Source organism: Canis lupus, chromosome 4 (genome assembly GCF_011100685.1).
Source record: "Canis lupus familiaris isolate Mischka breed German Shepherd chromosome 4, alternate assembly UU_Cfam_GSD_1.0, whole genome shotgun sequence".
Lineage (NCBI taxonomy): Eukaryota > Metazoa > Chordata > Mammalia > Carnivora > Canidae > Canis > Canis lupus.
Window position 1 is genome coordinate 56,782,454 of NC_049225.1, and position 23,843 is coordinate 56,806,296.

General features: G+C 40.9%; 1 protein-coding gene across 6 annotated transcripts in view; it reads right to left on the minus strand.

Moving 5' to 3' along the window:
- GRIA1 (glutamate ionotropic receptor AMPA type subunit 1) overlaps positions 1–23,843 on the minus strand; it is a 355,704-nt gene that overhangs the window by 168,526 nt on the left and 163,335 nt on the right. For all 6 annotated transcript variants that reach the window (XM_038534966.1, XM_038534963.1, XM_038534961.1 and 3 more), the window contains 3 exons: positions 23,155–23,208; positions 3,633–3,794; positions 998–1,165 (listed from right to left, as the gene is read on the minus strand). In XM_038534966.1, the coding sequence (XP_038390894.1) occupies positions 998–1,165; positions 3,633–3,794; positions 23,155–23,208 (384 nt within the window). The remainder of the gene's footprint in view (positions 1–997; positions 1,166–3,632; positions 3,795–23,154; positions 23,209–23,843) is intronic.

Below are 23,843 nucleotides of genomic sequence, written 5' to 3' on the forward strand. Positions count from 1 at the left end.
AGGCATCATATGGTTCTATCAATCCATCTGTAGTACAAGAATCACAGGCTGGACTCCAGGTGTTTCTAGAGACTTCAAGAGACTTCAGGAGCTCTGGAAGTGATAAAACTGAGGGCGAGCTCCCAGAAGCTTCCAAACCAGGAATGTTAAATACACGCCCACATGTACCACTGTCTCATCCTTCTTGCAAGCAGACATATCGCTAATTGAATATTTATACTCTTCTCTGTTGAATCTAGATTCAGCCTAAGAATCCTTTGCATAGCCAATTGATCGTAATAGGCATGACCATTTTCTATCCCTGTTTTTAAACTATTCAGTGCAAACAAAATTGATGATTGCGATGCTGAGAAGCCAGAAAATAGGATAATAAGTACTGAGAAACATTTTCAGGGTCCCCTCATGAAATGTGCCCAGAGAGCAAAGGTAATGAAAACATACAGAAAATCAGGGTAAGAGTGGAGAATCTCCAGGAGACTGTTATAAAGGCTCAGTTTCAACTCTCTGTATTTCAAGTCCCCTCTCCAACTACAATCACCAGCTTCCCCTTTCAGTATAACCCTTAAGCAGAAAATACAGATTTTACACTATCAGAAATTTCTACTATTTTTTTAAAAAGATTTATTTATTTATTTTAGACAGACAGAGAAAGAGAAAGAGAGAGAGAGAGAGAGAATATTGAAGCAGGCTCCCCTTGAGTGGAGCAGATGCTGAGCTTAATCCCAGGACCCTGAGATCATGACCTGAGCCAAAATCAAGAGTTGGATGCTTAAACAAATGAGCCACCCAGGTGCCCCAGGAAATCCATTCTATTTTTAAAAAAATTTCTACATGAGCCTCCATGTATGCCAAGAGCCACAAACACAATGGAGAGCTTGTCCAAACTTTAGGCATGTTCTATCTACCTTTTCTTTTAAACAGCTACATCCCACCTGAAAGCAATGCTGAAATCCCCTACAAGGCTCCCATGAGAAGGGGCAGCCACTGCTGGCCTCACCTGCTGCAGAGCTCTCTGGATGTCGATCCCCTGGCCCCACGGCACAGCTGGGTTAGCCAGGCAGTCCCCAGCATTCCCTCGGCGGGATATATCAATTCTCTGCCTCCGCAGGCTCTGAAAAGCCTCAGCCATCACCTTCACCCCATCGTAGGTGAGCGCAGAGGTGTACTGGTGGGAGGAATGGAGACAGTTAGGTGTCAGAGAGAGCTGACAGGGAGGCAGGTGGGAACTCTGTCTGGGAATGTGCTTCCTGGGGATGAGAATGCCAGCAGTGGGACAGGCATGGGGACACAGAGGCACAGGTGAACCAGAAAGTGATTGTGCCTTAGATGGGGGCTGCTGCTCCTCATTAGCCCATGTTGCCCTCCTGAATTGTGAGTTCCATGTTGCCAGTTGTGACTTTCAAAGGGAAGCCAGAATTCTAGATTTTTGCGTGCAATCTTAAAACGTGGGTTCAACTGGAAAAAGAATGCATGGATTAAATACAGCACATCTACAGCTGTGATACAGTTTATGGAAAACTAATTGGTTTTCTCTGTGTTTCAGTCACCAGTTGGGAGCCAAGAAGAACTATTTACTCCATTATCCCTTGTGAGAGTAAAAGGAAAAAAAAATCCAAGAAGGGTAAACTCTTAATTATTTTCACATGTGCGTCACAAGTGGCAAATTTACATTCTGCACACTTTCCCCTTATGCTTATTCATGATAACTCTCTGTTTTTTTTTCCCTCTTGCCTAAGAGGGGGATAAAATATTGATGAAACAAAGGAGGATAACAATCCAGGTCAACATTTTCTGGCTTTGGAAATCATGTCTATCTTCATTAATGTGTCCCCAATCCTAGCTTGTTGTCTGGCACGTTTAAAGTTTACAATAGAGAGTTGTAGAATGAATGTATGAGGTTTTTTCCTGTTTTTGACTACAATTCTTTCACTTAAAAAATATATAGAGAGATATTACATTAGATTATTTTTATAATCTCCAAACTTTTAGAAGTTGGATGGGGTATTCACATATTAACTGGTATGTGGTTTGTTCGTTGTTTTAAAGCACATGTGTGATTTTGTTTAGACTTATATTGAAATCTTCATTTTAAGTTATTTTAATTCCAGTTAACATACAATGTAATATTAGTTTCAGGTGTACAATATAGTGATTTGGCACTTTCACCACCCTGTGCTCATCACAAGTGCTCTCCTTAATCCCCATCACCTGTTTCATCCACCACCACCCCCAGCACCCCAGTTGCTATCAGTTTGTTCTTTATTTTATTTTTTTAAAAGATTTTATTTATATATTTATTCATGAGAGACATAGAGAGAGAGAGAGAGGCAGAGACACAGGCAGAGGGAGAAGCAGGCTCCATGCAGGGAGCCTGACGTGGGACTTGATCCTGGGTCTCCAGGATCACGCCCTGGGCGGAAGTCGGCACTAAACCGCTGAGCCACCCGGGCTGCCCCAGTTTGTTCTTTATACTTAAGAATCTGTTTCTTGATTTCCCTCTCTCTCTCTTTTTCCCCTTTGCTCTTAACAAATGAGTGAAATTATATGGTAAATAAATCTTCAGTTTTTGAATTGCTAAATCAGTTTAAGCAAGAGTGGGATGAGAAGCATCTCAGTTAAATGGCATGCCATTCACAAAAAGAAACTGACCAAGTGGCAAGAGAACGTTGCCAACGATTCCCTGTTTGCTCCAGCTAAATAAATTTGGCCTCAGAATCCTCAACACAGTGTTCCATGCAGCCTCTGTCAAGCTATTGGGTCTAACATGGGAAAGAAATGACCTGCTATCCTTGTTCTAAACCACTACCAAATAGCAAACAAAATAGATTTTGTCTGTAGGATTTAGAGCTTCATGGCTGGAGAATGAGAGAGAGATGGTCTGCATAACTGGGAGTTCACACTCTGAAGCAGAGATGAGCTGGATATTGCTTAGATTTCTCTGATTTTTAGCTGGGTACGTTGCAGACCAGATAAAGGACTAGTTTCCTGAACAACTCAAGAAGGCTCCATCCACAAAAAATGAATGCAAACAGTATCCCACCTGGAGCTGTGCAACATGAAGGCCCTGCCCAGAATAGAGACACCATTTTCCAGCTTCCCCTTAGAGCTAGCTAGGGCTAGGTTTCTAAGATGTGGTCAATAGCAAGTGAGTAGGAGATCTGTATGGGAGATCTTTATAGGAGAACTATAAAGAACTGAAAGGAGTTCTTAAAAAAGAAGCAATTGTGTTTTTTATTTTCCTTTTTACTTTCCTACTGGGTAGAATAGTGAGTTAATTGCTGGAGCTTCAGCAGCCATTTTGGCCTATAAGGTAGCAGCCATATGTGGAGGATAGCAGAACAAGAAGATACAAAAAGCTTGAGTGTTTGACAACTGTGGAGCCATTATACAAGCCCCAGATTGCTGACTTCTGAATTTTGTTTATACAAGAGAAAAACAACATCTTTGTTTAAACCATTGTCATTCTGGATTGTCCAACCTTTACAACATACCCTTAATTCTTATGTATATATTCTTCTTAGCTTGTTCCTTTTAGAAAGTCTATCCTTTCCTAAAGTCTAACACTGCCCAGAAATCTGGGACAGGGAAAGGGACCAGGTTGGTACTTTGCTGTCTGCTGCCCATCCCCTCACCTTAGGTCTCTTCCAGTCCACTCGGGTGTGGTCTCGAGCATCACTGTTCTTCCACTGCTGCATGATCTTGGCTGGGATGGTGTCTGTGTAGTTCACCAACTGGAAACCTGTCACATTTGCTCCACTCTCCTTGAATTTGTTTAAGTCAATATCCATGAAACCCTGTGCAGGGAGGAGGGGAAAGAAGTCAGAACATGCTGCCTGTATAAATCAATTTAATCATGTTAGAGGATCACAGGATTTTCCACTGTGTTCCATAAGGTGAAACTGGATGAATGGAGAGACATTTGTACTTCCCTTCCTCCTGAAGGTTATCACTTAATTTGTACACTGTTAGCAGCACAGTGGTTAAGAGCACTTGCTCAGAAGCCAGCCTTACCTGGGTTGAAGTGCTGGCTCTGCACAGTCATTAGTTAAACTACCTTGGACTAAGTTGCCTGATGGTTTCTTGTCTAAATAACAAAGGTTAGGAAGTTGGGGAGAAAAAGTAATGTGATGATGCATGTCAGGTCTGTGGTGTAGACTGAATGGCTGGGATACCACAAATGATACCACAAATATGGAACAGAATAGACACATAAGGAGGGAAGGGCCTACTCTACCACCCACATTCCCCACCATTTTGAGAGAAGAATCTGAAGTCCATCAGGAGCAAGCTCCTGTGGGCTCCCAAAGATCACCAGCGAGTCTGTGGAAGAGGTGGGATTCTGATCTGGATTCTGACCATCGCTCACTCCATGCTCTTTCCTGTACCACAGACTAGCTTTTCTCTACCCAGTGCGGCCTGATTAATTCTAACCTCCATAAAGGATTCTTTACCAGGAGTAAATCTTTCCTCCCTATTTGGTGAAGTTCATTCAAATTCAGGAGGCCTTTAACTTCTAAAGGAAACCTGATATTTGTATAATATATTCCATAGTGCACAGTACTTTCATATCTATGTTTCACTTTATGACTTCATAAGGTAGAAATTATATGTCTATTTTCCATATAAAGAAACTGAGACAAAGTGGGAGAATTGATGACAACGTCATCCAGTGAGTCAGTGGCAGAGCATAGACCAGAACTAAAGTATTCTGAAGGTCTTTACTCATCATTTAACAAACATTTTTGAGAAACTCTAGTGCACTATTCTAATAGTGTATAAAAGTTCCTTCTCTTGTGAAGCTTACATTCTAGTCAATAAACATTATGTAGCATAGTATATACAATGAAATCCTATATACCATCCAAGTCTCTTAATTTCTCATTGACTTATCTAGTTCCTTGTTTAAAAGATCTAGTCCTAAACAACTCTGACTCAAAGATCCTCCCCCAAATCCCCACAAGTGCCTCTAAAATTTTGATTATTATTTATATTTTATAAGTAAGCCAAGCTCAGTTCTACTCAGAGCCTATGTCCTAGCTCTTCTCTCTGCCTCAAAATGTTCTTTCTCTGGCTGGATCCTTTCTGTCTTTAGGATCTCAGCCAAAATGCAGTCTCTTCAGAGAGCTCTTTCCTGGCCTCTTATCTAAAGATCCAATTCCCACCCTGTGGTAGATGCTGTCAATAAGTACTCTGCTCATTTACACTTCCCTTTATACATTGATATTTCATTTTTAAAAGACTTTATTTTTGAGAGAAAGAGGGAGAGAGAGAGACAGAGACAGAGACAGAGATGACAAGTAGGGAGGTGGGGCAGAGGGAGAAGGAGAAGGGGAAGCAAGACTCCATGCTGAGCAGGGAGCCTGATGTAGGACTTGATCCTAGGACCCTGAAATCATGATTTGAGCTGAAGCTGATGTGTAGCCCACTAAGCCATGCAGGTGCCCCTGCTATTTCACTTTTTATACTAACTACAAGTACCTATTACTTCAACTCTGTGGGAATTAATACACCCAAGAGCAGCATCCAACCAATGACAAATGGAAAGCTAGTAGATTAATACTCCCGGATCTTTTCCCCAGCAGTGGGGGATGGGTGGAGGAGAGGACAACCCTCAGGCCCATTCTACATTAATGTCTAGAGCTTCCTTTAAGGGATTAGGCTCCTGCAGGAGTATGTGTCTTGATTGTGCACCTTTATGGGATGCTGGCCTGTCCCTTCCTAACTTCCCAGATTCCCTAATTGGTACCCAAAGAAACCACTTGTTCTTGAATCCTTGTCTTTTTTTTTTAATAATAAATTTATTTTTTATTGGTGTTCAATTTGCCAACATACAGAATAACACCCAGTGCTCATCCTGTCAAGTGCCCCCCTCAGTGCCCATCACCCATTCACCCCCACCCCCCGCCCTCCTCCCCTTCCACCACCCCTAGTTCATTTCCCAGGGTTAGGAATCTTCATGTTCTGTCTCCCTTTCTGATATTTCCTACCCATTTCTTCTCCCTTCCCTTCTATTCCCTTTCACTATTATTTATTTGAATCCTTGTCTTAAGTCCTACTTCTAGAAGACACCAATAAGTCATCCCACCACCCAGTCCAGCCAGTTCCTTCTTAGTGTCCTGTTTTAGTTTCTCCAGGGTGTTTTTCCCTATTTGAAAAAAGATCTCTTTTACTCATTTGATCCCTTGTCTTCCTTTTCCCATTGGAGTATTGGCTCCATGAGGACAGGGAGCTTTTCTCTTTTGTTCATTGATATGCCCTGAAGCCTGGCATCTAGAGCAATGTCTGGTATACAGCAGATGCTCAATATATATTTGCTGCATGAGTGAATAAAAGTCAGAGACTTCCTCAAGCAAGAATGCTAATTAGGCAAGGGAAATATGATAAGCAGACAGCAAATGTCAGTGGATGAATTTAATTGGTTGGAAAGAGAAGCTCAGGTTAACTTTTCCCATAGCCACAGTTTATAGACTTTCACAGAGGTTTACTGATTTGCACAACAGTCTAGCAAGTTGTTAGTACAGATAGAAATAAGGATATATACTTGAAGACATTGTACCACGTAGGAGATATTCCATCACTGGTTAAAAGCTAATGCACAGTTGAGAAATTTCTCATCATTTTTAGAGAACTTTAAAAAGAACATCTTGTTCATAAACTAACTATTGAGAGAATCAAATGGAAATTATCTCCTTCAGTCATCTTCTGTCACTCGAAATCTATTAGCCAGCTCCTGGGCATTTTGCACTAAATGCCCCCATCTTGAACATAATGGGGGCCACAGTAAACGGCAGAGTTTATTTGAACATAAATGTCACTCGCTCCCATCATCAGAATGTCTGACTACAAGGTTAATGGAGCCAAACCTTGGTTATGTCTAATCAAACTTATGGGACCCTCTAATGGAACTCCTTGTGCTCCCCTGGGAAGGACTGGGCAGAGGATGATAAACTCCTATCTGTGATGTCAGGTAAAAAAAAAAAAAACATTAGGGAATGACTTGAGGTCAACGTACATTCATCTAATAGCTGGCATTTTCCCTCCCATGTAAGATCTCTTGCTGGAATGGTCATCTTGAATCTCTATTATGTACTTAATCACTAGGAAATGAGTCTTTTATAGTGACTATGTTTGATTTTTCCATAATGCAAGAAAATGGACTCTGCCAGTATAGACAAATGCTCTTGACTAAGAAGGAGAAATAAATGCATTAACTGTTTGCCTACTACTTAACTGGAAAGTCCAACTCATTCTATTTCCTGAGAATGCTTATAGAACAAGGTTCAAGGTTTAACAAAATAATTTTCTAATTTTCTTTGCCATTTTATTTAAAAAAACCCAATAACTTTGGGTAATGTTTGATATTTAGAATATTTTTCTTACTCTGCTTAATCTGTGATATTAGTTATAGGTGTAAGGATGTAACATTGGTAATTATATTTTATTAAGGGTTTAAACTATGAAGTTTAATAGTCACCATTCTATTTGAGCCATTTTGTCCATTTTATAACATGCCCCCAAACACTGGGTCCATTGCTCTGTACACTGTACTATTGAATACAAATGAAATCAATGCACAAGATGCTTCAAGTTATTTGGTATAACAAACCAGGTCTTCTAAACCCAGGCTCCTTCCAACTGTCCCTGCAGAGCTGTACCAGCTGCTGCTCTTCAGAGGGTGACTCTGTTTCTCATCTAAAATAATGTTTTGAGGCACCTGGGTGGCTCATTCAGTTAAGCATCTGCCTTTGGGTCAGGTCATGATATCAGGGTCCTGGGATTGAGCATTGCGTCAGGCTCTCTGCTCAGCAGGGAGTCTGCTTGTCCCTCTTGCTCTGCTCTTCCTCCCTGCTCATGCTCTCTCTTGCTCTCTCTCTCTCTCTCCCTCAAATAAATATATACAATCTTAAAAAAATAAATTACACGTTGTGACAAGTGAGCTCTTGGAGCTGTTATGTCCCTATGCTCCTGTGTGCTGTTTTGACACCTCTATGGCCCTTCATACTGTCCCACGTGTGTCCGATGAATGTGTGACATAAGATGAATACTCTGCCTCCTGTCTTCATTCAAGCATAGATGACCTGGCTGGTGTACTGCAGGCTCTCAGAATAGAGGTCCTCAACCTGAGGGATATATCAGAATAACTTCAAGAGCTTTATAGTCATCTCTAAGGATTTTCATTCAGTAACTCTGGAGAGGAAACTGGACACCTGTATTTTTAAAATTTTTTAAAAGATTTTATTTATTTGAGACAGCAAGAGCACACACACAAGCACAGAGGGAGTGAGGGAGCAGACTCCCTGCTGAGCAGAGAGCCCTATTTGGGGCTGGATCCTAGGGCCCTGAGATCATGACCTGAGCTGAAGGCAGATACTTAACTGACTAAACCCAGGTACCCTTAGACACCTGTATTTTTATAAAATGCTAATGCTAACAAAAAATCAAAGTTCAATGTATTAAAATTATAAAGATACTCATTAGAATAATTCCAAATGATAGCACAAATAACAAACATTGAGGAATAGGTGTGCAGGATAGTATAAGATGATTGATCATCTTTCTAATGGGAGAGTCACAGATAGGATTAAAATTGATTAAGGAAGAGAAAGAGACACATTCTGTATATTATGTAGAAATGTGGAGGAAACCACCAGAATCACCAAACACAGAAAAGGCTTAAGATAGTTATTTTTAATAAGTATGAGATTGAAGAGAACAGGCATTTGCTTTTTATTTTATACCCTTCTGTAATATTTTTTCTATTTCACTATATGAATATAGTTCCTTTTTATACTATGAAAAAATAAAAATAGCTTCTCCAAATAATTCTGATGTACTTTGATGGTTAGGAATCATCTGTCAGTGGAGGAAGGAGTGGCTGTGGCAGAACAAGGAAGATAAGTTGTCTCATTTATTGAAACTTTGTTATGGTGTGTTAAGGGAGCCTTGCTTACTTTGTTATCTCCTGGGTTGGAGATAAAGAATACTGGCACAGTTAACTGCTCCACTGAAACATAGCTTCAGAAGAATTGCTCATAAGAATAACAAAAACAGGAATAATGGCTGAAGTTCTACTTCATATGCATTACATAACTTCATCTCAACAACCTTCTGAGAGTGATAAGTTTACTGTCATTTAAAAATGAAAAATGAAATAATTAGTCAACAGTCACCCTTAGATTTATTTTAAACATTTCCCAAGTTCTTATCCTGAGCCAGGCATTCTGTTAAATGCTTTATATAGATAATCTTATTTTATCCCCCAAACAACCCTGAAAGGTGAATATGCACAGTAGGCACCAGATGCTTATTTGCATAAATGAGTTGAGTGAGTATCCATCCCAATTTTATGTTGAAGAGCTGTGGTTCAGAGACTTTTGGAAACTCTCTTGAGATCACACAGCAAGCAAGAATTCAGACCATAGTCCAATCATAAAATCTGTCTTCTTTGTCAATATGTTACATTTCCTTCCAGGTAGAGGAACACATGAACTTAGCTTTAGAATGGAGCTGCCAGACTGTCCAAAGAGGGACAAAGAAACTATGACAGTGTGGATGACATAGCTAATAGCCCTGAATAAATGATTCACCTTGCTGAAGAGAGGCCTTCTAGTACAGCTTTCTAGCTTTTTTTTTTTTTAAAGATTTTATTTATTTATTAATGAGAAGCAGAGAGAGAGAGAGAGAGAGAGAGAGAGGGGGGCAGAGACAGGCAGAGGGAGAAGCAGGCTCCATGCAGGGAGCCCGACGTGGGACTCGATCCTGGGACTCCAGGATCATGCCCTGGGCTGATGGGCAGTGCTAAGCCGCTGAGCCACCCGGGGTTGCCCTACAGCTTTCTATCTTAAAGGAGTATTTGTGGTTGAACATCCTAGGTTTCTTTCCTTGACACTAATCTCTGAAGATTGGCTAGATGTTTCTCAAGCCCCTGATTTATCTAAAGTCTATTAGTGCCCACCTACCCTACATCCAAACCCAGGGGGTCGGCAAATATTTTCTGTAAAGGGCCAGATTGTGAATATTTTCGGCTTTGCAGGCCATATGGCTTCTGCTGTAATTATTCAACTCTGCCATTATAGCATGAAAGCAGCCATAGACAATAGTAAATGAATGAGCATGGCTGTGTCCCAACAAAATTTATTTATGGACACTGAAATTTGAATTTCATATGATTTTCACAAGTCATGAAATATCATTCTTTTCATTTTTTCCAATAATTTAAAACTGTAAAAACCATTCTTAGCTCATGAGCCAAACAAAATGAGGTGACAGCTGGAACTGACCCTTAGACCACAGTTTACTGACACCTGATACAAAGATGTTGGAGATCAGACCAAATCCCTCATTGTACATATGGGGAAAGTGAGCTCCAGAGAGGACACTAGAGGCCTAAGGCCATATAGCTAGTTAGGGGATTAGCTGGGGTTACAACCTGACTCCCTTATATGTCATTGCAGGAGCAGTGCAATGCTGACCAGCTATTGGAATAGAATGGGAGTAAAAGTGCTTAATTAAGTAGTTAACATAGACATTCCTTCTAACGTCAATTATAATTTTCAAAGGATTAGAATGAAAAGCCATTTCAAATAATTATGATATCCTAAAGAGATGTTTAACACTATAACTACATTGGATATGCTTTCATGTAGCTGTGAAGATTTAGAAAATGCTTTCAGGATCATGAAGAGGCTCTGGGCTATCATTATGACTATTAATTATCACGTGTGGCTGGAAACAAAAGAACTGATTATACACACTTATTGGTTACTTAACCTCTCCAAGGCTCAGTTCTCTGGTCTTCAAAATGCAAATATAATAGCACCTACAGCATAGAAGCAGTGGAAGTTTGAAAAGAATACATTTAAGCACTTAAAACTGTGTCTAGCACATAGTAAGTGCTTAGTGAACATTCGCTATTATCACCAATATCATTATCATGGCCTCAAAAGAAGTTAGGTGTTGCTAGAACTGCTTCAAAACCAGGCAGTGGGCCAAGCAAGACGCCTGAGAGAACATGAGGCAGGTGTACAGGGACACTGCTGTTGGAGGATGAAAAGCTTTATCTTCAAAGCTAGATTTCCTTTTTCTCTAGGATGCTTTCAAGGGGGTCACGTGCAAGCGGTTCAGCCCTCATCATCCTGCTTGCATGGACACCACATCCGTCAGAAGGAAGAGGGAACATCCAGCATTGTTAAAGGGGCCAGGAAGAAGGTTTATTAAACAAGACCTGGGACACTAGAAAGACTACTGGCTTCTGTTTCATCCCCGTGAGATCTAGAAGAGGTAGCGTTAGAATAAATCAAAGAAACTACTTTATCCTGAGAAGGGCACAAGTTGAACATGCCAAATTTCCCCCACTCATCAGATAGATTCTTAGATGACAGCTCCAAAGAGAGGATGGTTACAGGGAAGTGAAGTTTGAAAAGTCTTGTTGCATTAGAAATACTGGAGAAAGTGGGAATAATCAACCTGAAAAATGCTGGAAACTGAGAAGGTAAGCGGAGGATGTATGCAGATCCTGGAAGGGCTGTCATGGGAAAGAAGGGGAATATTTATTCACCAAGACTCCAGAAGGCAAGCCTGTACCTGTGAATGGATAGAAATCACGGCAGGCAGATTTGGGCTAGAATATAATGACAACTGCCATAGCGCCTAAGATGTGTCAAAGCCTGTACTGGTAGTAGGCATAATGCTAAGGGCTTTATTTTTATTATCTCACTTAATCCTCATAACAAACCTGTGGATCGGGTACTTTTACCATTACCATTATGCAAATGAGAAAACTGAGACTTAACTGAATGGGAATGGCTTCTGCCCAATATCACACAGCCAATGATGGGCAGAGACCACAGTTGTAGCAGGTAACAAGACACTCGGCTTGTTTTCCCAGCACTGTACATCCTGCCTCCTCACTGCTAGTCCTGTCAGTCTGACTCCTCCATCTCCTGCAGCGAAGCAAGTGGGATGGCCTGAATCTCTACAGTAGGAAGGATTTAGCAGGTCTCCAGGAGATGAGGACGTTTGCCTTCAGTTCCTTTAATGTGACCTGCTGCTTGAAATTGTTTCTATCACACTGAGGTCTGTCTCTCTCCCTGAACCTGCAGTTGTCCTTCATGCCTGCTCCAAGAGACTGTGGGCTCCCAGGGGGTGGGACCTCAGTCCCCACCATATTTGCAACACAGCACCCGGAGCACACAGATGGCTCAATTCCAGCTAAGGAATTAAGGAAGAGATAGCAAATGTCTTTGCTCACCCTTTTCATTTCTCTCACATGCTTCCACCCTATCACCTCTCAGCTTTTGTCCTCTGGATTAAAGTGGGCTTTTCATTGACTTTTCCATGTAGTATATTCTGAACTAGGTCATAAATAAGAATTGTCAAGAAAACAGATTTAGGGACAGTCACACAAGTTCTGTCCTGTCTTTGAACCATAAGAGCTGTTTGCCTTTGGGCAATGGTCTCAATCTTTCCTTGCACTAGTTTATCGATCTGTAAAGAAGAGCATTGGCTGGATCAATGATCATTCAAGCTATGTTCCCAGGTTGCAAGCATTTTAGAGGTCACCATGATGGGGTAGGGGAATGCAAAAGAATGGGGTCCTAGATCCCTATCCTCCCTCTATGAAAGCAGCACTTTTTTTCATCTGTTTTACATGTTGGGGGCGCCCACCAAGATTCCATTTGAAAATAGAGCTTTTAACTAAAAAGTTTAGAAACTTCTAAGCCAGTTGATTTCTCTCATAAGGGCTCTTCCAGCTTTGATCTACAGTTCTGTGAACACATAGGTGTGTGCACATGAATATGGATATATATGAATTCATGGAATATTCCTTAGCTGAGGACTCAGTTGTGTCCTCAAATCACCATGTCTCTGCATAAGGGTCTTCACATTTTCCTATTTTAGTCACTTTAACCAACCAAAACTTAAATGTATCCTCACTTTACATAATCCCTGGTAACATGCAGTCTTATCTGGTTTCTGCAAAGTCAATAAGACATTGTAGCTGTGTTTAAATCAGCTAAAACACTGTCTGTATTGGAAAAAACCACTAGTGTTAACTTATCCAAGTGCATTTGAAACCAGGGAGGCAGGTACCTGTATGCTTGGATATCTGTCAACACCCAGGTGTCCATTGTTGCCAAAGTATTGTCAAAGCCAGTCAGGTTGTCTCAGTCCAGGGGTTTAGGATAAAATGCTGGCACTTTGTGTCAGAAGATCCAGGGCCCCCTGACGGGGTTACTGATGCATGGGCCAACAAATACATTATTTGGCCTGATACTGGTTAGTCTCCCCGAGCTTCCATTTATGTTAACAGTGTTCTAACTGGCTGCAGTCAGAGGTGACACCTGGCCAGAATAAGAGCCAAAGGTCAAATTCAAAATTCAGCCTAGTGTGGGGCCTAGAGTTCTTGGCTGACTTGAAACCAACAACGTCTTCCTTTTACATTGATCCAAACCTTCCTGTCCAGGGAGGATCAGGTGAAGACTACAGAAAACCTATGTTTTGATGAAATGCCAGCTTAAGCATTTTCAAAGTGTCTCAATACAGTAGGTGTCTATTGAATGCTTGGTGAAAAATGAATGACAGTCCAAACATTAGATAAATTTGAAATCTACTAGAATGGGGAAAGGAATGTTTTAGTTTAGTTACTCATTTAATGCTCCCATTCATCTCTGAGTACTTAATATTGCAAAGAACATAGTAGACAAAGCAGTGCAGTCAAGAATCACAGGTGTGATCCCTGCTTTCAAGTTATTTATGATTTAGTGAGGAATGTCACTATTACCCAAGTAATTGTAGAGCAACTAAATGAACAAAACCTGACCTTGGCGTTTAGGGAAGGCTCCCTGGTAGAAGCAATGAAGCCTGAAAGAGGACATTTGGTTGGGTGAAAAGTGCAAGGAATAGCCTTTTAAGCAGAAAACATATATGCTTGGAGGTTCCAATTCAGAATGACAAAGGGCAGTAAATCAGAGGAAGCACATGTTACACACCAGCCTGGATTCAAATTTCAGCTCTTTTATCTCCTAGCTCTTGGCTACAGGCAAGCTACTTAACTTTTCTGTGTCTTGAGATCCTTCACTGTAAAATAAGGATTATTATTTTATTGATATCCTATGACTGGTGAAGATTACCTAATGAACATATGTTAAATTCTTAGAATGATGCCTGGCACAAAGTAAGTACTCACTTAGAGCCTCACAACTCATGGGACTCCATGTTCCTTCCATTATATTATCTGCTTTTCTGTTTTAAAAAGAGGGACAAGTAAGAAGTAAGGACTGAGCCCTTGCATTTACACATTATCCCAACCTCCCGCCACAATTGGTGCTGAAGCATCTGTTCCTTCTGCTTCTAAGCTGGTGGTGGCAAGGAGGTTTCATGCTCTGAAAGAGCAATTGCAGACACTGTCTTGCATATCTGGAATAGTCTGTTAACTCAGCATGGAAAGGACTATTCCAAATCAGCCAAAGTGTGCATGGCTTGCAAGAGCAAAGGCTACTAGCACTGAATGCTTAAGATTAATGGAGCAGCATCTCCCTAGTGATGAAAGAAGCCAATGTGGGATGGGCATTTTGTTTTTGATATCCCTGGACTGTAGAGAGAGGCAGGAAAACTAGAACCATAATTTATGGAAATTACAGATCCGCAAAAGTCCTCTTGACAATTTATTCCTTTAAAAAACATCATATCAAATCTTCAACAAATTGAGACTCTGCATATATATATATATATATATATATATATATATAATTTTTTTTTTTTGCAAATGATAATGAGTCACTGTCAGAATTGGGATGAGACCCCAGGCTTCTGCTGCACCCATTGTTCTAAAACTCGGCATAAAATAGCTCATTTTATCTTTAACTTGTGAAGTGCGTATTCATATTCCCACCTACAGATAAGGAAACTGAGGTACAGGGAGGTGAAGTGACTTGCTCAGTGTCACAGCTAGTAAGTGGGTGAGTCAAAATTCAAACCAAGGAAGTTTCAGGAGGAAAGGAGTTTATTTCTCAGATTTGTTCAATCGTAATACCAGGCCTCAGAGTTGCAAGTTTTCCCTAATTTGGGCAATGTGGCCCGATGAAGAACAAACCTAATTTTTAGGTCTAGAGAGATCTGAGTTCAAATTCTAGCTTTAGCCCCATGACCTTAGAAAATTTCTTTCAGAAACTTGAACCTCTTTTTTTCTCATTCATAAAATGGGAATATGATCTCATTTTTCTTGGAGGGATACAGAAACTCTCAGAGGTCTCTAGAGTGAATTAGTCTAGTGAGGTATAAGTGTGAAGAGCAACAGACTGGACTTTGTCCTATGGAATGCTTGGGCCACTTAGCAAGTAAGGATCCTTTGGGATCTGGGATTTGGCTTTCTTCCCACCTACTTCCTCTTTGCTTCCAGAGTTTCTGCAATGTCAGTGTTGGTGATCATAAAGCAAACCATGTGTTTGCACTGTTCTAGGAGAGTGAGGTGAGAGAAACTGGAGGGAGCAAAGGGTGTATGGAAGAGAGAATGGGAAGCTGCAGGGGGTCTCATCAGTGAAGAGAGACTGTGATAGGGGTCAGGAAGGCTGGAAGGAACACCTCTGAACCTTTTTCTTGGTCTCCATGTTTCTGCCTGTTTCTTTCTCACACACACACACACACACACACACATACACACACACACACTCACACACAGGCACAGTGCGGAAACTGAGAGGCAGCAGTGGGGGGTATGAAGCACAAAGAACAGAGCAAACAATTGCTCCAAATCCCAGGCCCAGCTCTATTGTTTAACTTCTCAGTGACCTAAAGCAGGTCACTTCCCTTCTCTGGGCCTTAAGTGCTCATTTATAAAATAAGGGGCTGAGTGAGATGAGCTCCTAGGGACCCTTCAGCACTAGCTCTTTTGGACTTTTCACTTTTTTTAAGGATTTTATTTATTTATTCATGAGAGAGAGGCAGAGACACAGGCAGAGGGAGAAGCAGGCTCCATGCAGGGAGCCCGATGTGAGACTCGATCCCGGGACTCCAGGATCACGCCCTGGGCCAAAGGCAGGTGCTAAACCGCTGAGCCACCCAGGGATGCCCTCTCTTGGACACTTCAAACCAAGGCAAAGGCATGCTCTTCATAGAACCACTGGCCACACGGATTCACTGTCATCCTTCCCAGACACCCTGTAGCCTATAGAGGACTCTCTAGTCTCTGACTACCATGCTCTGGCAACTCAGATGGCCATTTATGGGGGCTTGCATAATTACCTCACACTGATTTTTTCTTGCATTTTTAAAAAATAGGCTCCAATTTTTGGAGTGTGGAGTCCAATGTGGGGCTTAAACTCATAACCCTGAGATCAAGACCTGAGATGAGATCCAGAGTCGGACACTCAACCAACTAAGTCACCCAAGCGCTCCCTCTCACTTTCTTTAGAACTTCAGTTACATGTTCCAATCTGGCTGGAAGACAAGGCCTTGTTGCTTCAGGACAAAAGTTAAGCTGTGTGATTCTTCTCTTATGAGAAACTTCCCATAGGAGCCCCGTGCAGTGCTAGGCTCAAGGACATGCTTGATCCACCCTTGATGATAGATTGGTTGTCTGTTAGAAGCATGTACTGTGAAAACATATTGAGGGAACAGAGAGGTGCTCAGGCCGGAAGAACAAACACCAAACACAAGTAGAGTAGGCATTTCTAAGCATGTGAAGGTTGCTTTGTGGAAGGGCAGCAGACATATTCTGCAAGGCTTCCAAGAGAGCACATGGTGCCAAAAGTGCAGAGAGGGTTGCACGGCAGCTGGGCCCCCTTTGAGGAAGACTAGAAACCTCAGATCTATTTGAGGAGAGAAAGGGCTGCCTGAGGGCAGTGAGTTCCCTACCACTGGATATCATTCAAGCAGGAACTGGATGGATGGGCTTCTATTAGGGGTGTTGTAGAGGAGATTCTGGCCCTTTATGGGAAGTGGATTAAAAGCCCTCTTAGGCCCATCTTTGTCTACTCATGTGCATATTCATAACTGTGTTCACATTTCCAGTACTTCTGCTACTCTTAGCATTTTGTATTCAAGGGTTTTGCCTGTAAGAGCATGTGATGTGTAGGTATGAACATTGTTTATTTCCTGAGCAGTCATTTCCCTCATTCATTCATTTAGTGACTTTTTAAAGAACACCTGTTACATGCAGCTCCCTCTGCCAGGCCCTGGCAGAATTCATCAGTGAACAAGGCAGACCTGTTTCTTCCTCTAGGAGCTTAAAGACAAACAGAGATGAAGACATTACATAATTGTGAGTCAGTCATGGATGAGGTTTGGTTTGGGAGAGGGTTGAGGGACCTCAAGACAGTATTGTGTCCCCGGATATTAAATGTCTTTTTTCACCCACTATTGATAATGATGATGATGGTACGATGATTATTATGGTGGCAATTACTAACACTTATTGAGTGCTTATTTGGGCCAAATATTTACTAGACACACTTTATAACTTTAATTGTCATAATACCAATGAGGAGGTAGACAATATCACATTATTCCCTCTTTTACAGATGAGGCAAGGAATGTTTAGAACAAGTAGGTAACTTGACTAATATCATATGGCTAATAGATATAAAGCCAGAATTTAAAGCCAAGTCTGTTGGACCTTCAACAACCCTTCCCAACTGCACCTCCTGCCTAAGCAGAGGCTATGGAAACCAGACGTGAGCTGGTATGGCAGTAAGACAGTCAGAAGAGAAGTGCAGAAGAAAGTGGGCTAGGGTGGCTTTACAGAAGGTGGAGACAGATTTCTCAGCATAGGAGAGAAAGAGACTAAAGAACAGTTTCTTCTCAGGACCTGACAGAACAGAGGGCAACAGCACAGAAACGGACACTTGGATTCACTGCCCCATGAACCAAACCTTCCTACTCCAACACTTTACAGGTGTTAATATGCAACCACATGGTGAGAACGGCTGACTGTTCTGATCCCCAAATACTCCAGTGAGACCTGGGGTGACCTCACCGTCTCCCCCTCAGATACCTTATATACTAGAAATGATAGTTATAATGAAATTCCCTCAGTGTATAATTAAAAAGGTATCAAATAGGAGTTTTGAGAGCCTAAGTTTGAGTTTGAGGTCTACTGTAGGCAAGATTGAAACTCAAGCCCTCTTGTCAAGGACCACTCCCCCTAACCCCCAAACCTCCCTGCTCCTTTGTCCAACTTCCTCATGCTCAGCTGTCACAAGACACAGTACTAGGCACATGCATTCTGGAGTTCTGTGGTCCTGGAGGGGAGGCCCAGCTCCATCATTTTATAAACTTTGTGACTTTGGAAAATTCACTAATCCTTCTGAACTTCAGTTTATTCGTCTAAAAAGTGGGCAAAATATTATCAAGGGCTATGATAAGGGTTCAATAGATATGCATTTAAATACTTTCCTTAGTGCCTAGAATGTAGCAATGATTCAATGAATTGTAGTAGTTACTGCCATTGTATTATTGTCATTGTTATTCACTAGGGGTTTAAGGAATTCTGGGTCAGTGGGTCCTAGTGGCTTGGCATCAGGTTAGTCTGCTTGCTCTATTCTTATGACCACATTTCTTGTTTTTTTTTTTTGTCAAATTCCCAAGAGCCCAACTCCATTGATTAGGTACCTGCCTTCCTCCTCTGCAGCTCAGTAATATAGTGGCTTGGAGCCTCAGTTCCCACATCTGTAAAATGAGTGTGATGAAATCTACCTTGCTTACTTCATTGGAGTATTGTGACATTCAAAAGCAAGTGGTGTGATTCATAAGAAACTCACATTAACTCTAACAGCCGTGAAAATGGGAGAATTATGTTACTTTTACTGTTATTAACCCCCTAGGAGGCACCAAATGGTCCATATTGAAAGAGAATCAACACCTTCAGTGTTTTTCAAACTGGGATCTGCTGGACTCTGTATATTCTGAGGTCTGCTGGTTCTCGATAAGCATTTTACAATGTGCTTTTTGTTTCAATGAAACTCTAATCATCAATATTAATATTCTGGTCATTTGTCCCATGATGTGAGTACTTATTTTTACATTCCAGTGACACTACAGCATTTAACTATTAGCTCAGTGTTTTCCAAACTGACTCTGCAGATGCATTGTAGGGGTCCACAGGCCCTCTGTTTTGAGAAACACTAGTTTGGTCTAAGATTTGCTGCTGATGTATCACAAAGATAAGAGCTATAACTCTGGAGGGCCCTGACTGGTAAATGCCTGCTTTGACCACAACGTCAGAACAGCGAGTGAACATGAAGTCGGTACTGGAGTTTAGAGGAGAACAGATAGCCTGGCCCTCTGGTGTGTTCCAGGGCCTACATGCTTCTTTAAGAAATAATGGTATACAGGTGCTCAGTCAGCTGAGTATCCAACTCTTGATTTCAGCTCAGGTCATGGTCTTGGAGTCATGGGATCAAACCCTGAGTTGGGCTCTGTACTGGGTATGAAGGCTGCTTGGGATTCTCGCTCTCTTCCTCTGACTGCCCCATCCCCCAGCTTACCCTCTCTCTCTCTTTAAAAAACAAAAAACAAAAAAAACAAAAAAAAAGAGAGAGAAATAATGGTATAGCTCTTCAATTTCAGCAAGGTTCAAGTACACTTTATGGACATACCAGTGGTACAGAAATATAAATACACATCTATCCTATTGTATATAAAATATGAATACATACATATGCATATATGTGTATGTGTGTGTAAATGTATCCACAATATGTGACGTAGAGATGGGTAGACTTAGTATATGTAGTAAGAATTCCCTACCCATGGAGCAGTGTTGAACTTTCCAAAACATGGTGATATTCAGCAACATCTTTGATCTCCCAGGTGACACTATGAGCCTTCAGATCAGGAACTATCATTCCCAGTTAATGGGGAGTTGCCCAGGATCACAGAGCTGGCTAAGGGTGGTGTCTGGACAAAAACCTGGGTTGAGGGGTGGAGGGTTCATGGTTGTTTTTACTCCCGGTCCATAAAGCTGTCCTCTCTGATCCACAGTCTCCTTCCCTCTTCTCTTCTAGCAGCCCCCCCAAAGCTGGCTATTTGAATCCGTCCACTTTTGGAAAACTGCTGTTGGCTACTTCGGAGCTTGTGCATTCCATTTCTCTTGTGCGGATAGAACTGTGAAATAAAAGTGTAGCTCCTTCCTTTTGTTAAATCTTTCAAAAGCTTCCTTGGTTTCTAACTCTATAATTACACCCTAATCACAAACACTCTGAAGGAGGGGGTCAGTTCCATGCAGCAGCAGGCTAATTATGTGGCGGAATTTCTAAAAATTATCATCTTATAAATTGCGTTATTTCTCTGAAGAGGGAAGAAAAACACACACCACATACTCGCCTATGTTTCAAACTGAATTAATTAGTAATTTGAAGCCTAATTATCAACTAATCTATTGGAACATGCAAGTCTTTTGTATTTGGATGGTATATGCAATTTGCATCCTATTAGCTGGCAGTTGTAAGAATATGAGAGCTCATTAGGTCAGAAGAAGAAGAATGCAGATCAGAAGGATACAGAAGCCCAAGGGGCTGACTTGGTGATGCAGTGACCAAGGGGTCACTTGGCAACAGATGGAGGCTGGCAATTTAATTATCTGGGGTCTTTCAGTGGCTCCAAGGCCACTGATATGTAATTTCTATCTTATCCCAGAGAGGTGATTATGCATGCCCCCACATTGTTCTGTGTATTCTCAAACAGCAGGATGCTTGCTCAGTCTGTACGGAGAGGCATGCTGGAGTAGTGCATATGGTGTTGGGTACTGCCCACCAGCCTTGGTGCTAGCCCTAACTCTATCCCTGACTTGTTGTGTGTCCCTGGCCACACCACCTGCTGGTTCTGTTTCTCTATGAGCAGAGGAGACTCAGATGGCATTAATTTCCAAAGTCCCTTCAGGCACTAAGGAGCTGGGATTAGAGGGATGTCAAGAGTCTGCTTCATTACAAAGTCAAAAATTCTGTCTTTGCAAAATTTTTTAGGGTGAGGCTCCTGTTCCCTAAAAGTCTCTGGAGCTACCCACTGTTTAAAATGCCTCTGAGAAGTGTATCATATTTAGCTATTAACAACTGGGTCTGAATTAGCCTATCTCAATGAGCCCTTCTTATTTCTGGTCTTGAGTCTGAAATATTAGTATAGCCAAGGCAAGGAAGTTTTGAAGGGAAAGAAGGTTTAGGCAGGAACCTGTTTAAGATGGAGATTGGATCAGAAAGACAACTAGAATTTAAGGATTAGGCAGGATGTTTTGGTCTTATTTTTAGATCCTGTAATTTTGGCCTTTACATACAGTCAGACCTGGTGCCTTTGTTCTACTAATGACCTTTTTTCCAAAAATAAATAAAAGAGAGTAATATTTTGTTTCATTAGTTAACGCTACTCATAGGAATAATCAACACCAAATAATATGCCTAAAATTACATATACACTTCGTTATAAATAAAAATCTTAAAACCACATCTTAATGAAAACAGAAAATTGCAAAGACAAGCCAGGATTACAAACAAACTTTGTGGGAAAAGTTACCATTGGGGGAAAACTGATAATTGCTCATACTGTCAAATGGCAAAATGTGTTATCGATTAAAATATTTTAAACAATATAAAAACTTGTTATTGATTTGCTGGGAGATATAACCGCTTTGGAAAGTAATTTCCTCAAGATGTTAAACACAGAGTTACCATATAACCCAACAATTCCACTCCTAGGTATATATTCAAGAGAAAAGTTTGTGCCTAAATAGTCATAGTAGCTTTATTCATAATAGTTAAAAAGAGAAAATTACCCACGTGTTCATCAACCAATGAATAGATAAAATGCAGTATAGCCATAAAATAGAATATAATTTGGCAATGAAAAGGAGTGAAATACATGCTACAATATGGAAGAACTTTGAAAACATGATGCTAAGTGAAAGAAACCAGTCACAAAAGATCACATATTATATGATTCTGTTTGTATGCAATGTTCAGGATATGCAAATACTTAAAAGGTAGATTGCTAGTTGCCTAGTGCTGGGGGTGGGGTAGGGGATATAGGGAGCAGTGGGGAGTGAGTGCTGATGGGTGTGGGGTTTCTTTTTTAGGATGACAAAAATTTTTAAAGTTAGATTGTGGTGATGGTTTCATAATTCTGTGATTATACTAAAAAGCAATGAATTGTACGCTTTATATATGAACAGTATGGTATATGAATTACAACACCATGAAGCTCTTTACAAAATGTAAAAATGGGACTAAAGGCAAATTAAATTATATTTGGCTTTGGATAAAATTTTGGAAGAATCAAACTTCATGATAAAAAAGATGGATGGGGCAGCCCAGGTGGCTCAGCGGTTTAGCACCACTTTCAGCCCAGGGTGTGGTCCTGGAGACCAGGGATCGAGTTCCATGTCTGGCTCCATGAGTGGAGCCTGCTTCTCCCTCTGCCTGTGTCTCTGTCTCTCTCTCTCTCTCTGTGTCTCTCATGAATAAATAAATAAAATCTTAAAAAAAAAAAGATGGATGGTCAAAACACAACACAAGAGAAATAGAATTGCTAGATATAATGGCCATAAAATAAAAGTTATAATGGCACATGTTATTAGGTAAAATTTAATATGAATAAAAAATATTTGATGACTCAAATCTTCACAACACTCAAATAATTGTGCCCAATAAAAAGAACTGCAATACATTAAAATGAAAACAAAAATTTTTAAGAAGACAAGCTTAATCTATATCACATAGAAAAGTGAATACAAACTAAATTGACATAATATTTTTCCTGTTGGAAAATTGCTTCTAGTTAAAGATCTGTCAATACTAGTATAATTGTGATTCTGGTGTTCGTACTTGTAAACACTATCACTAATGTCAAAATAGAGAGTCAAAACAATGGGGTGGAAACATCCTGTAGTCGTTCAAAGACGTGCCAGTTTTGTCCTTATTGTCAAGGGGCAAAACTGATTGAATCTGCAATTCAGATAACCGTCTCTTCTACGGAAGATTAGAACTTTACTAATAGTGTGCTGTGGTCTGACAAGTGAGAATGTTGAGGGGAAAAGGTAAATTTAGTATTGCAGCTCTGAATTCCCCCTTCCACCCATGCAGTTCCCATTAGCTGGGGACCACAGGAGCAAAGTAAGGCCCAAATGTGCAAAAATGCATAGACTGAAAGTCTGTAGTGCACTGTACTCACCAGATTTGCAAGGATGTAGTGGTAGCCAATGCCATTCTTCTCCAGCTTTATAATCTATAAAACATGATGTGAAGGGATTCACCAATCAGTTTTGCAATTAAAGCTATAACAGTATTAATAGCAACTAACACTGAGTGCTGACAATGTGCCGTTCCCTATCCTAAGTAGTGAGACTACCATATCACAAGTACTCAGTGATGGTGGCATTATTGATACCCTCATTTTACAGATGAGAAATTGAAGCATGGAGAGATTAAATAAGCTCCCTAAGTTTACCCGGCTATTAAGTGGCAGATGCAGGATTTGAAATCAGTTTTGTCTGATACTAGGGGTAGAGTAGTATTATCACACACACATACCCCATTCAGATGAAATGCTCATTTCGCTTCTTCCATAAAGTCTTTCCCTCGATGGAGATTCTTTCTTGGTGTGAAACTTATACTGTGTTGAATTTCCTGCCACTGTCATGACAATATCTGCTGCTTAGATGGATGGATGGGTGTGGGTGGATGGTCAGATGGGTGGGTTCTTGACCTTTAATTCCTTGCATGACACATATTCAGACCCAGTTCCTTCTTTTCCTAATATTGTGCCTTCTTCCCTAAACCAGTTGAGTACCCAGACATTAACTGAGCACTTAACCTGGAAGTTGGAAAGGAATTTGGGATCAGATGGTCCAATCTTCCACT